We start from the raw sequence: 15,863 nt of genomic DNA on the forward strand, positions 1-15,863 counted from the left end.
ACCACACCTTGGACATTGATCAACATCTCCGGTTATGACTGCCGCATGAGGTGTCAGTCAGTAACTGCCCCAGATTTTTGATCGTTGGTCTGACATGGAAAAACAATGGAAACTTTTAATAACTTGTCTTCTGGGGATCAGAGATGTTATTATACCTTTCGCAGCGCATTACTATAAAGGTATGCCATAACGCTTGAAACCTACCAGAGGAAGTTTCAAGAGACTGGAAAGCTCGGTGCACACACGTAACCGGAGTTTGCCAACATATAACATATGGCATACACGCGGTGGATAGAACATGTTTTGAATATATTCATGTTGGAACAATTTATGTCCAATCTCCCAGGTGACTTCAAAGAATGGGTGACGGATTAAAAAAACACCTATGGATGATGCTGCAAGATTGGCTGATGACTGATCTGCCAATCAACCCGAACTACGAGAAAGGACAGACCCAACGAGTTGGGAATAGGGGCTTACAGGGAAGCCAGTGAGACGCATGGACTGTTGCGAGCAGGAACTGTGGGGATTTAGGACTTCACAAAAGACTGAATCCGCTCCTGGTTAAGTGGTCGCTATGTTTTGCATGTTTTGACTTTGTTCTGCATTTTCGGCCTACTGACAAGAACATCAAGGCTGATGCACTTTCTCGGTCCATTCTTCCAAAAAGAGGAACCCTAACTTATCATCCAGCTATCCAAGATGGTTACTGTGGTTCCGGTAAACTTGTCACAAATTCCTCCATGAAAGACCTTGGTGTCGGAATTGGATAAAAGGAAAATCCTGTTATGGGGGTACTCCTACAAGATGGCCAGTCATGCTGGGCAGAGAAAGACATTGCGGCTCATCTCACGTCACTATTGGTGGCCTACCATGCAAAAGGATATCATGGAGTTTGTTTCCTCATTTCCTTCCTGTGCCTGCAACAAGACTCCCAGGCAACTCCCGTCAGAGCAACTTCTGCCACTTCCTGTGCCCTTGGCGACTTGGCAACACATCACTATGGACTTTATTACGGACCTTCCTGTGTACTTTGGATGCTCTGTCATCTGGGTAGTGGAGGATCACTTCTCGAAATGGCTTGCGAAGAGGTTCATCCAGCCCATCTTTCCTCTTCACATTGCATCCAACAGAGGTGTCCAATTCTCATCCAGATTCTGGAGAACTATGTGCGAACTTCTGAACATGCTGCTGGACTTCTCATCTGCATACCACCCTCAATCTAACGGACAGGTTCTGGTTAACTCCCTGCGGCATTTCACGAACACACATCATGACGATTGGGTCAAACTCTTAGCCTGGGCAGAATAATAATAATAATCTAATAATAATAATCTTTATTTATATAGCGCCAACATATTCCGCAGCGCTTTACAGAATTCTGCTATAACAAGTATGTAAGTGAGTCTTCTGCAAGATCTCACTTCCTCATTGTTTTCGGTCAATAACCAGGAATCCCTCTTCCAGTGTTGGCCGCTTCTGGTGTACCAGCAACCTCTTACTAAGGATTTCTCTAAGATCTGGGAGGAAACTAAAGCCACACTAGAAAAATCATCGGAGCGTGTGAAGAGGCATGCTGACAAAAGATGCCTGTATCAACCTTGTTATCTTCCAGATGGATAAGGTGTGGCTTTCTTCCAAGTACATCCATCCCAAAACGGGTCCCTGCTTCATTGGTCCCTTTGAAGTCATCAAGTAAATTAATAACATATCTTATAAGCTGAAGCTGCCAGCCTCATTACAAGACCCAATTCCTTCTACGTGTCCCTCCAAAAACCGGTCATTTTGAGTCCTTTATTCCAAGATCCTGCTGCAACGCATGCTCTCATCAGCTCAGACGACGTCTTTGAGGCAAAGAATATCTTCGCTTTAACCCCTTTCTGACCTCGGACGGGATAGTACGTCCGAGGTCAGATCCCCTGCTTTGATGCAGGGCTCCGCGGTGAGCCCGCATCAAAGCCGGGACATGTCAGCTGTTTTGAACAGCTGACATGTGCCCGTAATAGGCGCGGGCAGAATCGCGATCTGCCCGCACCTATTAACTAGTTAAATGCCGCTGTCAAACGCAGACAGCGGCATTTAACTACTGCTTCCGGCCGGGCGGCCGGAAATGACGTCATTGCCGACCCCCGTCACATGATCGGGGTCGGCGATGAGTCAGGATGGTAACCATAGAGGTCCTAGAGACCTCTATGGTTACTGATCACCGGTGGCTGTGAGCGCCACCCTGTGGTCGGCCTCACAGCACACCTCCATTTCTGCTACATAGCAGCGATCAGCAGATCGCTGCTATGTAGCAGAGGCGATCGAGTTGTGCCTGCTTCTAGCCTCCCATGGAGGCTATTGAAGCATGGCAAAAGTAAAAAAAAAAGTTTAAAAAAATGTGAAAAAAATAAAAAAAAATATAAAAGTTTAAATCACCCCCCTTTCGCCCCAATCAAAATAAATCAATAAAAAAAAAAAATCAAATCTACACATATTTGGTATCGCCGCGCTCAGAATTGCCCGATCAATTAAAAAAAAGCATTAACCTGATCGCTAAACGGAGTAGCGAGAAAAAAATTCGAAACGCCAGAATTACATTTTTTAGGTTGCCGCGACATTGCATTAAAATGCAATAACGGGCGATCAAAAGAACGTATCTGCACCAAAATGCTATCATTAAAAACGTCATCTCGGCACGCAAAAAATAAGCCCTCATCCGACCCCAGATCACGAAAAATGGAGACGCTACGAGTATCGGAAAATGGCGCAATTTTTTTATTTTTTTTAGCAAAGTTTGGAATTTTTTTTCACCACTTAGATAAAAAATAACCTAGTCATGTTAGGTGTCTATGAGCTCGTACTGACCTGGAGAATCATAATGGCAGGTCAGTTTTAGCATTTAGTGAACCTAGCAAAAAAGCCAAACAAAAAACAAGTGTGGGATTGCACTTTTTTGCAATTTCACCGCACTTGGAATTTTTTTCCCGTTTTCTAGTACACGACATGCTAAAACCAATGATGTCGTTCAAAAGTACAACTCGTCCCGCAAAAAATAAGCCCTCACATGGCCAAATTGACGGAAAAATAAAAAAGTTATGGCTCTGGGAAGGAGGGGAGTGAAAAACGAACACGGAAAAACGAAAAATCCCAAGGTCATGAAGGGGTTAAAGAAGGTGAGAGGAAAAAGTTTTCTTAGTGGATTGACAAGGATTTGGACCCAAAGAAAGATCTTGGGAGCCCAAAGAATATATTAAAGCCACACTTCTACAGATATTTCTCACGGGCTTGAAGAAGAGGGGTCTAAGGGGGGGAACATTGTTAGGGCGGCCCTGCATGATTCACCGTTCTCCTCTCGGCAGGTTCGCCGGTGTGCACAATTACCCTCTCACGCTGCTCTGATCCCCGCAGCATCTGCTTCCTCCCAGGACCTGTGCACAGCACGCAGGCCTGTTGGTAGTATACTTATGCGCGCTCGCTCCCTGCTTTCTAAAGGCAGCATGTACGCTTCTGAAAATGTCCCCAGCCAATGGCTAGGAGACATCAGGTTTTTAAGGTACCTGTTAGGAGTCGAGTTTCCTCTGCTGCACAGGGGGAATCTCGATCCGTGTCTGCTGCGGTCTCCCATTCGGTATCGGCCGCAGTGGGCTCTGCTCAGCGGAGACGTCGCTCCCAGCGTCTCGCTGAGGCTGATTCGGTGCATAGGGTCACTACTGCCTTTTCTGGCTTTCCTATGGTACCCTGCACTGATCTGCGGCGAGCGAACCTCTCTGGGACTAAGTCCTTGTTTACTCACACTGAGCATGCCCAGGGCAGGGTCTCCCATTGGAGGTCGAGGGCCACATGTTCGGTCACATGCTCAGGTGCTGCAGTACATTCCATTGGTCCTTCTGGAAGGTCCTGAAAGGGCAAAACATGCTCAGGTACTGCAGCACTTTCCATTGGTCCTTCTGGAAGGTCCTGAAAGGGCAAAAACTTCAGTAGCAGCTTCCTGTGCTGCAACTATATAAACTGCGCATGACCGCACGGCCATGCGCTAGTATCGTCTGTTGCTATATGCTTTGCGCCAATGTGGTCATGTGTTTGTATGTGTTCAGGGACCCGGCTGAAATAAGCCCCTAGAATGCTGGCACCTCCGGCGAGGAGATTGTGTATAAGTGTGTTCAGGGACCCGGCTGAAATAAGCCCCTAGAATGCTGGCTCCTCCGGCGAGGAGATTGAGTATGCATGCATGACCACTCACTGCTCACATCTGGGTAGTTGGCCTGTGCCTCTGTGAAAGTCTAACAGGGCACAGAGCTCACCTCTCGCGGTTACTCTGTGAAGCTAACAGAGTTAATATATACCGCCATATAGAGCCGCCATTATTTAGCAGCAGGTACTTTCCTGCACGGTGGATCCCGGGTTGCGAACGCACCAATTCCTTTTAATAAACAATATATTTGGTGCGTTCCACCAACCCTAACAGTACCTTCCCTAACAGAAGGTGCCTTAGCAAGTTTAGTCAATTAGTGTTTTACACGCCCCATCTAAGATGTAAAGTCCTTGTACCTATGCTCCCTGTTTCTGATCCTGTACACTCTGTACCTGAACCTGCCCGTACCGTACTCCTGATCCTGTCCATCCAATTTGAACCTGCTACTGATCCCGTCCTACCTATACCAAGTCATGATCCTGACCCGGCTGTTCCGCACCTGTTACCGCGTCCCTCATCTGTCCTGTCTGAACCAGCTCCTCTGATCCTGCACCTGTCCATCCTGTGTTCATGTAACCTGCCCTGTCTGTTCCTGTGTTCCAGTTCCAGTCCTGTCTACCAGCCATGCAGTATCCACCTTCCTGCTATCAAGTTCCTGGCCAGCTTGGTTCTCCAAGTCCATCCCTGCTTCCCTACCCCCCTCAGGAGGTCAGTTTTAGCGACTCTGGGGTCTGTGCTAGAGTGATACCGGGCATCCACCTGGGCTAAAGTCTAAACACACTATCAGGGACTCTAGTGAAGAACCAGATGGTCCCTTAGTTACAACCCCTCCAGGCAATCTTCGGACCGTGGCACAGTGGTTCCAAAACTAGGTGCGTAACAATTAGATTACAGAATCTTTTACACATAATTTGTAAAAGAATCTAACAAATTTGTAGACATTCAAAATTACAGAGTAAAATTATAGCTATACAGGGTCATTGTTTTTTATTGGCAATATCCCCAATATATGTGTTAGGAGTCGAGTTTCCTCTGCTGCACAGGGGGAATCTCGATCCGTCTCCGCTGCGGTCTCCCATTCTCCTCCAGCCGCAGTGGAGCCTGCTCAGCAGGGACGTCGATCCCAGCGTCTCGCTCAGTCTGACTCTGTGAGAAGAGTTACTGCTGCTTCTCCAGCTTCTGCCTGTAAAGCCTATACTGGTCAGCAGCGAGTGGACTTCTCTGGGACTAAGTCCTTGTCTGCGCACACTGAGCATGCCCAGGGCAAGATCTCCCGTTGGAGATCGAGGGTCATGTGCTCAGACTCTGCAGCGCATTCTATTGGTCCTCTTGGCAGGTCTTGGAAGGGCAAAGTTTCTGTGGCCGCTTCCTGTCCTGCAACTATATAAACTGCGCATGACCGCACGGCCATGCGCTAGTGTACAATTTAATACGTGTGTTTGTTGTGAGTGCAAGTCGTTCTTTAAATACCCCTACCCTATTGTATGATTGTTCGCGTATGGAGTATGGCTGCTATCTAGCGCCCGACTTATCACTCAACGTGTCACACACGTGTCAGCGTCTACTGCTGTGACCGCCAGTGCGGTGCCACGCGCCAGTGTGCGCTTCCTGACCCACGTCTGGGTGCTTAGTGGTGCCTGCCAGCACGGCACAGTTCGCACTTCGGTGCCTTAATTATATAATTCCTTTCACACCCAGTAGCGGTGTAGTGCCAGCAAGGGTCTAATCGGACTACAATCCCTGTTGGGGTTTAGTTCGCTGACCACTTGCTCGCGCTCTATGTGCGGTACCGTGGTCCTGTGACGCAACAGGATCGCTTTCTTCACGCTGGGTGAGGTTTAACCCACGCGTGTATACTTTTGAATACCGCCATATTGTCTGTCATTTCCTAGCAGCAGGTTTCACCTGCACGGTGGACCCCGGACTGCGAACGCATCTATATCATCTCTCTTGGTGCGTTCCGCCAGTCCTAACAATATGTAGCCATAAAAAAATAAAAATATTCTATTAAAAAATGTATCTTTTATTGTGAATTACTACAAATTACAACATATAAGGTGTCCTGTTTCAGTATTTTTTGGTTTATTATGTATGGCGTCCTGTCAACACATTTGTCATTGGAGATTTGTCTTCATGGCTATTTTCTACTTGGCACAGCAGTAGGGTGTTATGTCATCATAGACACACCCTAATTTAAATCATATATATTTTAAAATGTTTTTAATCATGTTCTTTATCTCGTGTCCTATATCTTAATAAAAATGAATACATTCTTGGTGAATCTTGACATATGTTGTACTCTTCTTTGTCTGTTACTATTCATATTGCTTTGAGTACTTGGAGAGTTGATCCCTATATATTTGTAGCATCCACCCTACTTATTCTGTATGAGGTACTACAAAGGGACAAGTATGCAAATGTCTTACCAGTGGCCGGGGTATAGGCTTCTGTGGTTTCTTGGAACCCAATTTTTTCATAGCATTGTAATACTTTTTCTGTTCCTCTGTCATGAAGATATCCTGACCTCCAAAGTAAAGGAGAAAACATAAAACTTGTTATAATCAGCATAAATATGTGTTTCATTATTACTATCCATCCTGGAATCCCTCATATATCCCAATCTGTCTATCTAACTTACCAAATTGTTAGATATCAGTTAAAATAAAACTATAATTACACTTTACAAATTTTGCCCTAAAAACGCATGCAATACATTCTGCTTAAATAACACTGTATAGCTTAGAATAATGTCAATTATTTTCATTAAAACCCCTTTAAAGACCTTAGACAGCTGCCTGGATAGCGTTCACTATATTTTGTCTAGAACTACCACATATAAACAAGTTTAATATAGATAACTACCTCTTGGGTATTGCACAAAACTTTTATAAACTACCCATATCTATAATATAACGCTGGGAGCGTCACTCTGTCCGAAGCCTCTATAGACTGCGCAAGCGCCGGCGCAGTCTGGGCCTCACAGAGCGACGCTCCCGGGAGATCGCGGTGTGCGTTCACACTGAACGCACACCGCGATCTCCACCGCAGAAGCAGGGACCGCCAGGAGGGTGAGTATTGGCCTATATTCACCTGTCCCCGTTCCATCGCTGAGCGGCGCCATCTTCCCGGTCTTCGGCCTGTGACCTTCAGTTCAGAGGGCGCGGTGACGCGCTTAATGCGCGCCGGCGCCGCCCTCTGACTGAACAGTCACAGCCAGGAGACCGGGAAGATGGCGGCGCTCAGCGATGGAACGCCGGACAGGTGAATATAGTAAGTGCTGGGGGGGCCTGAGCTGGCGGCGATACCGGCACCTGACCCCCACAGCGCGCCGGTGTCCCCGCCTGCTCAGGCCCCCCAGCACTCGGCGCCGAGCGGGTCAGAGGCAGTATGGGGACGCAGGATGGAGCAGCACATAAGGATGGGGACGCAGGATGGAGCAGCACATAAGGATGGGGACGCAGGATGCAGCAGCACATAAGGATGGGGACGCAGGATGGAGCAGCACATAAGGATGGGGACGCAGGATGGAGCAGCACATAAGGATGGGGACGCAGGATGGAGCAGCACATAAGGATGGGGACGCAGGATGGAGCAGCACATAAGGATGGGGACGCAGGATGGGAGCAGCACATAAGGATGGGGACGCAGGATGGAGCAGCACATAAGGATGGGGACGCAGGATGGAGCAGCACATAAGGATGGGGACGCAGGATGGAGCAGCACATAAGGATGGGGACGCAAGATGGAGCAGCACATAAGGATGGGGACGCAGGATGGAGCAGCACATAAGGATGGGGACGCAGGATGGAGCAGCACATAAGGATGGGGACGCAGGATGGAGCAGCACATAAGGATGGGGACGCAGGATGGAGCAGCACATAACAGGATGGGGACGCAGGATGGAGCAGCACATAAGGATGGGGACGCAGGATGGGAGCAGCACATAAGGATGGGGACGCAGGATGGAGCAGCACATAAGGATGGGGACGCAGGATGGAGCAGCACATAAGGATGGGGACGCAGGATGGAGCAGCACATAAGGATGGGGACGCAAGATGGAGCAGCACATAAGGATGGGGACGCAGGATGGAGCAGCACATAAGGATGGGGACGCAGGATGGAGCAGCACATAAGGATGGGGACGCAGGATGGAGCAGCACATAAGGATGGGGACGCAGGATGGAGCAGCACACAACAGGATGGGGACGCAGGATGGAGCAGCACATAAGGATGGGGACGCAGGATGGGAGCAGCACATAAGGATGGGGACGCAGGATGGAGCAGCACATAAGGATGGGGACGCAGGATGGAGCAGCACATAAGGATGGGGACGCAGGATGGAGCAGCACATAAGGATGGGGACGCAAGATGGAGCAGCACATAAGGATGGGGACGCAGGATGGAGCAGCACATAAGGATGCGGACGCAGGATGGAGCAGCACATAAGGATGGGGACGCAGGATGGAGCAGCACATAAGGATGGGGACGCAGGATGGAGCAGCACATAACAGGATGGGGACGCAGGATGGAGCAGCACATAAGGATGGGGATGCAGGATGGGAGCAGCACATAAGGATGGGGACGCAGGATGGAGCAGCACATAACAGGATGGGGACGCAGGATGGAGCAGCACATAAGGATGGGGACGCAGGATGGGAGCAGCACATAAGGATGGGGACGCAGGATGGAGCAGCACATAAGGATGGGGACGCAGGATGGAGCAGCACATAACAGGATGGGGACGCAGGATGGAGCAGGACATAAGGATGGGGACGCAGGATGGAGCAGCACATAAGGATGGGGACGCAGGATGGAGCAGCACATAAGGATGGGGACGCAGGATGGAGCAGCACATAAGGATGGGGACGCAGGATGGAGCAGCACATAAGGATGGGGACGCAAGATGGAGCAGCACATAAGGATGGGGACGCAGGATGGAGCAGCACATAAGGATGGGGACGCAGGATGGAGCAGCACATAAGGATGGGGACGCAGGATGGAGCAGCACATAAGGATGGGGACGCAGGATGGAGCAGCACATAACAGGATGGGGACGCAGGATGGAGCAGCACATAAGGATGGGGACGCAGTATGGGAGCAGCACATAAGGATGGGGACGCAGGATGGAGCAGCACATAACAGGATGGGGACGCAGGATGGAGCAGCACATAAGGATGGGGACGCAGGATGGGAGCAGCACATAAGGATGGGGACGCAGGATGGAGCAGCACATAAGGATGGGGACGCAGGATGGAGCAGCACATAAGGATGGGGACGCAGGATGCAGCATGAACATAAGGATGGGGACGCAGGATGCAGCATGAACATAAGGATGGGGACGCAGGATGCAGCATGAACATAAGGATGGGGACGCAGGATGCAGCAGCACATAAGGATGGGGACGCAGGATGCAGCATGAACATAAGGATGGGGACGCAGGATGGGAGCAGCACATAAGGATGGGGACGCAGGATGCAGCAGCACATAAGGATGGGGACGCAGGATGCAGCATGAACATAAGGATGGGGACGCAGGATGGGAGCAGCACATAAGGATGGGGACGCAGGATGCAGCAGCACATAAGGATGGGGACGCAGGATGCAGCAGCACATAAGGATGGGGACGCAGGATGGAGCAGCACATAAGGATGGGGACGCAGGATGGGAGCAGCACATAAGGATGGGGACGCAGGATGGAGCAGCACATAAGGATGGGGACGCAGGATGGAGCAGCACATAAGGATGGGGACGCAGGATGGAGCAGCACATAAGGATGGGGACGCAGGATGCAGCAGCACATAAGGATGGGGACGCAGGATGGAGCAGCACATAAGGATGGGGACGCAGGATGGAGCAGCACATAAGGATGGGGACGCAGGATGGAGCAGCACATAAGGATGGGGACGCAGGATGGAGCAGCACATAAGGATGGGGACGCAGGATGGGAGCAGCACATAAGGATGGGGACGCAGGATGGAGCAGCACATAAGGATGGGGACGCAGGATGGAGCAGCACATAAGGATGGGGACGCAGGATGGAGCAGCACATAAGGATGGGGACGCAAGATGGAGCAGCACATAAGGATGGGGACGCAGGATGGAGCAGCACATAAGGATGGGGACGCAGGATGGAGCAGCACATAAGGATGGGGACGCAGGATGGAGCAGCACATAAGGATGGGGACGCAGGATGGAGCAGCACATAACAGGATGGGGACGCAGGATGGAGCAGCACATAAGGATGGGGACGCAGGATGGGAGCAGCACATAAGGATGGGGACGCAGGATGGAGCAGCACATAAGGATGGGGACGCAGGATGGAGCAGCACATAAGGATGGGGACGCAGGATGGAGCAGCACATAAGGATGGGGACGCAAGATGGAGCAGCACATAAGGATGGGGACGCAGGATGGAGCAGCACATAAGGATGGGGACGCAGGATGGAGCAGCACATAAGGATGGGGACGCAGGATGGAGCAGCACATAAGGATGGGGACGCAGGATGGAGCAGCACACAACAGGATGGGGACGCAGGATGGAGCAGCACATAAGGATGGGGACGCAGGATGGGAGCAGCACATAAGGATGGGGACGCAGGATGGAGCAGCACATAAGGATGGGGACGCAGGATGGAGCAGCACATAAGGATGGGGACGCAGGATGGAGCAGCACATAAGGATGGGGACGCAAGATGGAGCAGCACATAAGGATGGGGACGCAGGATGGAGCAGCACATAAGGATGCGGACGCAGGATGGAGCAGCACATAAGGATGGGGACGCAGGATGGAGCAGCACATAAGGATGGGGACGCAGGATGGAGCAGCACATAACAGGATGGGGACGCAGGATGGAGCAGCACATAAGGATGGGGATGCAGGATGGGAGCAGCACATAAGGATGGGGACGCAGGATGGAGCAGCACATAACAGGATGGGGACGCAGGATGGAGCAGCACATAAGGATGGGGACGCAGGATGGGAGCAGCACATAAGGATGGGGACGCAGGATGGAGCAGCACATAAGGATGGGGACGCAGGATGGAGCAGCACATAACAGGATGGGGACGCAGGATGGAGCAGGACATAAGGATGGGGACGCAGGATGGAGCAGCACATAAGGATGGGGACGCAGGATGGAGCAGCACATAAGGATGGGGACGCAGGATGGAGCAGCACATAAGGATGGGGACGCAGGATGGAGCAGCACATAAGGATGGGGACGCAAGATGGAGCAGCACATAAGGATGGGGACGCAGGATGGAGCAGCACATAAGGATGGGGACGCAGGATGGAGCAGCACATAAGGATGGGGACGCAGGATGGAGCAGCACATAAGGATGGGGACGCAGGATGGAGCAGCACATAACAGGATGGGGACGCAGGATGGAGCAGCACATAAGGATGGGGACGCAGTATGGGAGCAGCACATAAGGATGGGGACGCAGGATGGAGCAGCACATAACAGGATGGGGACGCAGGATGGAGCAGCACATAAGGATGGGGACGCAGGATGGGAGCAGCACATAAGGATGGGGACGCAGGATGGAGCAGCACATAAGGATGGGGACGCAGGATGGAGCAGCACATAAGGATGGGGACGCAGGATGCAGCATGAACATAAGGATGGGGACGCAGGATGCAGCATGAACATAAGGATGGGGACGCAGGATGCAGCATGAACATAAGGATGGGGACGCAGGATGCAGCAGCACATAAGGATGGGGACGCAGGATGCAGCATGAACATAAGGATGGGGACGCAGGATGGGAGCAGCACATAAGGATGGGGACGCAGGATGCAGCAGCACATAAGGATGGGGACGCAGGATGCAGCAGCACATAAGGATGGGGACGCAGGATGCAGCATGAACATAAGGATGGGGACGCAGGATGCAGCATGAACATAAGGATGGGGACGCAGGATGCAGCATGAACATAAGGATGGGGACGCAGGATGCAGCAGCACATAAGGATGGGGACGCAGGATGCAGCATGAACATAAGGATGGGGACGCAGGATGGGAGCAGCACATAAGGATGGGGACGCAGGATGCAGCAGCACATAAGGATGGGGACGCAGGATGCAGCATGAACATAAGGATGGGGACGCAGGATGGGAGCAGCACATAAGGATGGGGACGCAGGATGCAGCAGCACATAAGGATGGGGACGCAGGATGCAGCAGCACATAAGGATGGGGACGCAGGATGCAGCAGCACATAAGGATGGGGACGCAGGATGCAGCAGCACATAAGGATGGGGACGCAGGATGCAGCAGCACATAAGGATGGGGACGCAGGATGCAGCAGCACATAAGGATGGGGACGCAGGATGGAGCAGCACATAAGGATGGGGACGCAGGATGGGAGCAGCACATAAGGATGGGGACGCAGGATGGAGCAGCACATAAGGATGGGGACGCAGGATGCAGCAGCACATAAGGATGGGGACGCAGGATGCAGCAGCACATAAGGATGGGGACGCAGGATGCAGCAGCACATAAGGATGGGGACGCAGGATGGAGCAGCGCATGACAGGATGGGGACGCATGATGGAGCAGCGCATGACAGGATGGGGACGCAGGATGGAGCAGCACATGACAGGATGGGAACGCAGGATGGAGCAGCACATGACAGGATGGGGACGCAGGATGGGAGCAGCGCATGACAGGATGAGGACGCAGGATGGGAGCAGCGCATGACAGGATGGGGACGCAGGATGGAGCAGTGCATGACAGGATGGGGACGCAGGATGGAGCAGTGCATGACAGGATGAGGACGCAGGATGGGAGCAGTGCATGACAGGATGGGGACGCAGGATGGAGCAGTGCATGACAGGATGGGGACGCAGGATGGAGCAGCACATGACAGGATGGGGACGCAGGATGGAGCAGCGCATGACAGGATGGGGACGCAGGATGGAGCAGCACATACCAGGATGGAGACAATATACCAATATAAATGCTCGCCACCCGGGCGTAGAACGGGTTCAATAGCTAGTATACTTATAATTAATTAAGCCAACAAAGTAAATAATCTAAATACTTATCTTTTTCTTTTGTTGATTGAAGTTGTCAATGATGACACCAATGAATAAATTAAGAGTGAAGAAAGAGCCAAAGATGATAAAAATGACAAAATAAATGTACATATAGATGTTGTCTTCATATTTTGGCTGTTCTGTGACCTAAAAGGTAAAATTATTGCAAGGTGAAGTACTAAATCAAACTGCATGCATAAAGAATGTAACAGAGCCATACTATAATATAAAACCATAAAATCCAAAAAAAACATGGTAACATAAAGGTAATATATATTTGAATTTATAACAAAGTCCCTGTTTATATAGGTAACAGAACTTGTATCACTGTTATTATTATTTTTTTCTTTTCATAATCAGTAATGCATGGTGATGTTTTCAGGATTTCCTTAGTATTGCACAGGTGATGGAATTATTGCCTGTCCAGGTGATGCAATTATCACCTGTGCAATACTAAGGAAATCCTGAAAACATCACCTGTTGGTGGCTCTTGAGGACCGGAGTTGGGGAACACTGTCATAAGGAAAGCAGCATCTGTGCCATCCTGCATTGGCCTGAAGTTCCCCATTCACTGGTTCAGCAGACTCACTAGATATCCTCAATCCTCCTCGCTATGTGTCAGCAGTGGAGAGGTGTCATATAAGGAGAGGTGGAAGCGGAATTAGCGGAGTTTCGCACTGTGCTGTCACAGGCAGATGAGTTTGTTTTTGGCTTAGCTGCGCCGATGATAATGGCCAGTAGAGGGCCACAGGTTATCTTTGCAGCACAGCAGCTAATGGCCAGCAGAGGGGGGCAGTCACAGGACTTTAAAAGAGGACTCCAAGCAGGTGACTGGTCATCAGCTCTGGTGATAGAGATGAGCGAACCTTCCAAGCCTCGACAAATTTATCCCCAAAATTAGATTTCTGGCGATTCACAATACTGCAAAGCCTCCAATTACCCTCTAAAAGCTGTATCTAACACTCTGAGGACTCCTAGGACTATACATAACACATTTTAAGCTCTTTAACACAAAACACAGCCAGATAAAGTCAAAGTGACCTCTACACACATGGCTATTGGTAAACCAATAGTAAACGGTAGTAACCTACAACCTAGTTAAGAACATTTTAATAAACCTTCACAGTGACAGATTTTCATGCTGTAAAATGTAAAAATTGTTAAAAAATGTATAAACCTTTGGGGTCATATATCTGCCGTGGTGGTGTTTATACACAGGAGGCATACATCAAAATGCCATAGGCATAGTCTGTTGTTTGAAAAATGAAAAAGCTATGGCTTTTTAACAAGCTTTCCAAAATGTATCTGTTTCTTTTGGGAATACCAATAGGTTTGCTGTTTGGAAAGAGAACCAATGGCTTTTAAAAGCCATCCAAAAATTATCTTTTTGGGGGGCGGTTTTAGGTGTATTTACCTTACACGGGGTAGGGTTCTTAGCAGAAGTTCAGTATAGCTATACTACACAATGTACAGGCAGGAGATGTGTGGCTGTCTATCGGCAGGGGCTACAGGCGCACAATAAAAACTATGATTGGGTAGGCAAAGAGCCAGGCCAAGCACTGGCAGGCCCAACAGCACCAGTCCAGTAGAATTATAATACAATGGATAGGCAGGAAATGCCTGGCTGTGGGGTAATTCAAAACGCAATAGACATGCAAATGCTAGAGCTGATTTAATCATCTGCATCAGCCATAGACAGATAAAAGTTGGCTCTGATCCATGACCGATTCATTTTACCAAATGTAACATTTTCCAAGCTGGTTCCAGGACAATCCGATTCCCATGGGAGACAGAGCCACAATTACCCTCTCTTATAGTACACTGGAAGATGGACAAGACCGTGAGCCCACCCAGTTCTAGCTTCTGGTCCAATCTACTGACCCAGAAGTCCACGGTGTCATTATCAATTTCACACTGTCAGCCTCGTCCCCTGCCTGTATCTAAAACACGTCTTAATAGCTCCAGGGCAGCAATGAACATGTAGAACTTGCATCCTTGGGAGCGTTTTTTCCAATATCTATGAAGCAGTTGACAGCATCACAGTTGTCCACACTGATTAGTTTAGTAGCCTCTTCGAAGGGTCTCAGTATACAACATACCCCTCACAGTGGCCAGTTGCAGCTTTTTAAAGTAGCTCAACCTCCTCTTTGCTTTCTGCATGATAAAAACAGTCACCACTTTATGCTGCTCGCGCAGATGCTCCAACAAATCCGGCGGGTGCTCTAGGCAGACCATGTGCTGTTTTTGCAAATCCTGGAGAACGTGTTTCTCCAACTAGGACACACAACGATCAAGTATGATGTACTAGGTTGAATAGACATTTATTTGGATACACAGATGGGGTCACAATCAAAAAATTCTGTTGTATATTGCTTTGAAAAGTGGCACATTTTTGGCACAGTGCAGAGCTGTGAAACAATGAAGGGGCGTGACGCTATAGCTTCTCTGATTTATGATGAGCAGTGGCTTTCTTTACGCCAGAAATCTTACACTTGGGAGTAAAATTTGTGGAGGTAGTCAATATGCAAATTGCCTCTTCTGAGAAAAAGAGGACTTAAACTCTATAGCGCCACCTGTTGGAAGTAGCGATCCTACAAGTCACAACCCTTTAACGAGTCGTGCAATATGACTTAGGAGCCAAATCAGTAT

General features: G+C 49.7%; 1 protein-coding gene across 4 annotated transcripts in view; it reads right to left on the reverse strand.

Moving 5' to 3' along the window:
- SCN8A (sodium voltage-gated channel alpha subunit 8) overlaps window positions 1-15,863 on the reverse strand; it is a 295,986-nt gene that overhangs the window by 13,121 nt on the left and 267,002 nt on the right. For all 4 annotated transcript variants that reach the window (XM_069758645.1, XM_069758642.1, XM_069758644.1 and 1 more), the window contains 2 exons: window positions 13,224-13,361; window positions 6,604-6,708 (listed from right to left, as the gene is read on the reverse strand). In XM_069758645.1, the coding sequence (XP_069614746.1) occupies window positions 6,604-6,708; window positions 13,224-13,361 (243 nt within the window). The remainder of the gene's footprint in view (window positions 1-6,603; window positions 6,709-13,223; window positions 13,362-15,863) is intronic.

The sequence above is a fragment of the Ranitomeya imitator genome, chromosome 3 (genome assembly GCF_032444005.1).
Source record: "Ranitomeya imitator isolate aRanImi1 chromosome 3, aRanImi1.pri, whole genome shotgun sequence".
Classification (NCBI taxonomy): domain Eukaryota; kingdom Metazoa; phylum Chordata; class Amphibia; order Anura; family Dendrobatidae; genus Ranitomeya; species Ranitomeya imitator.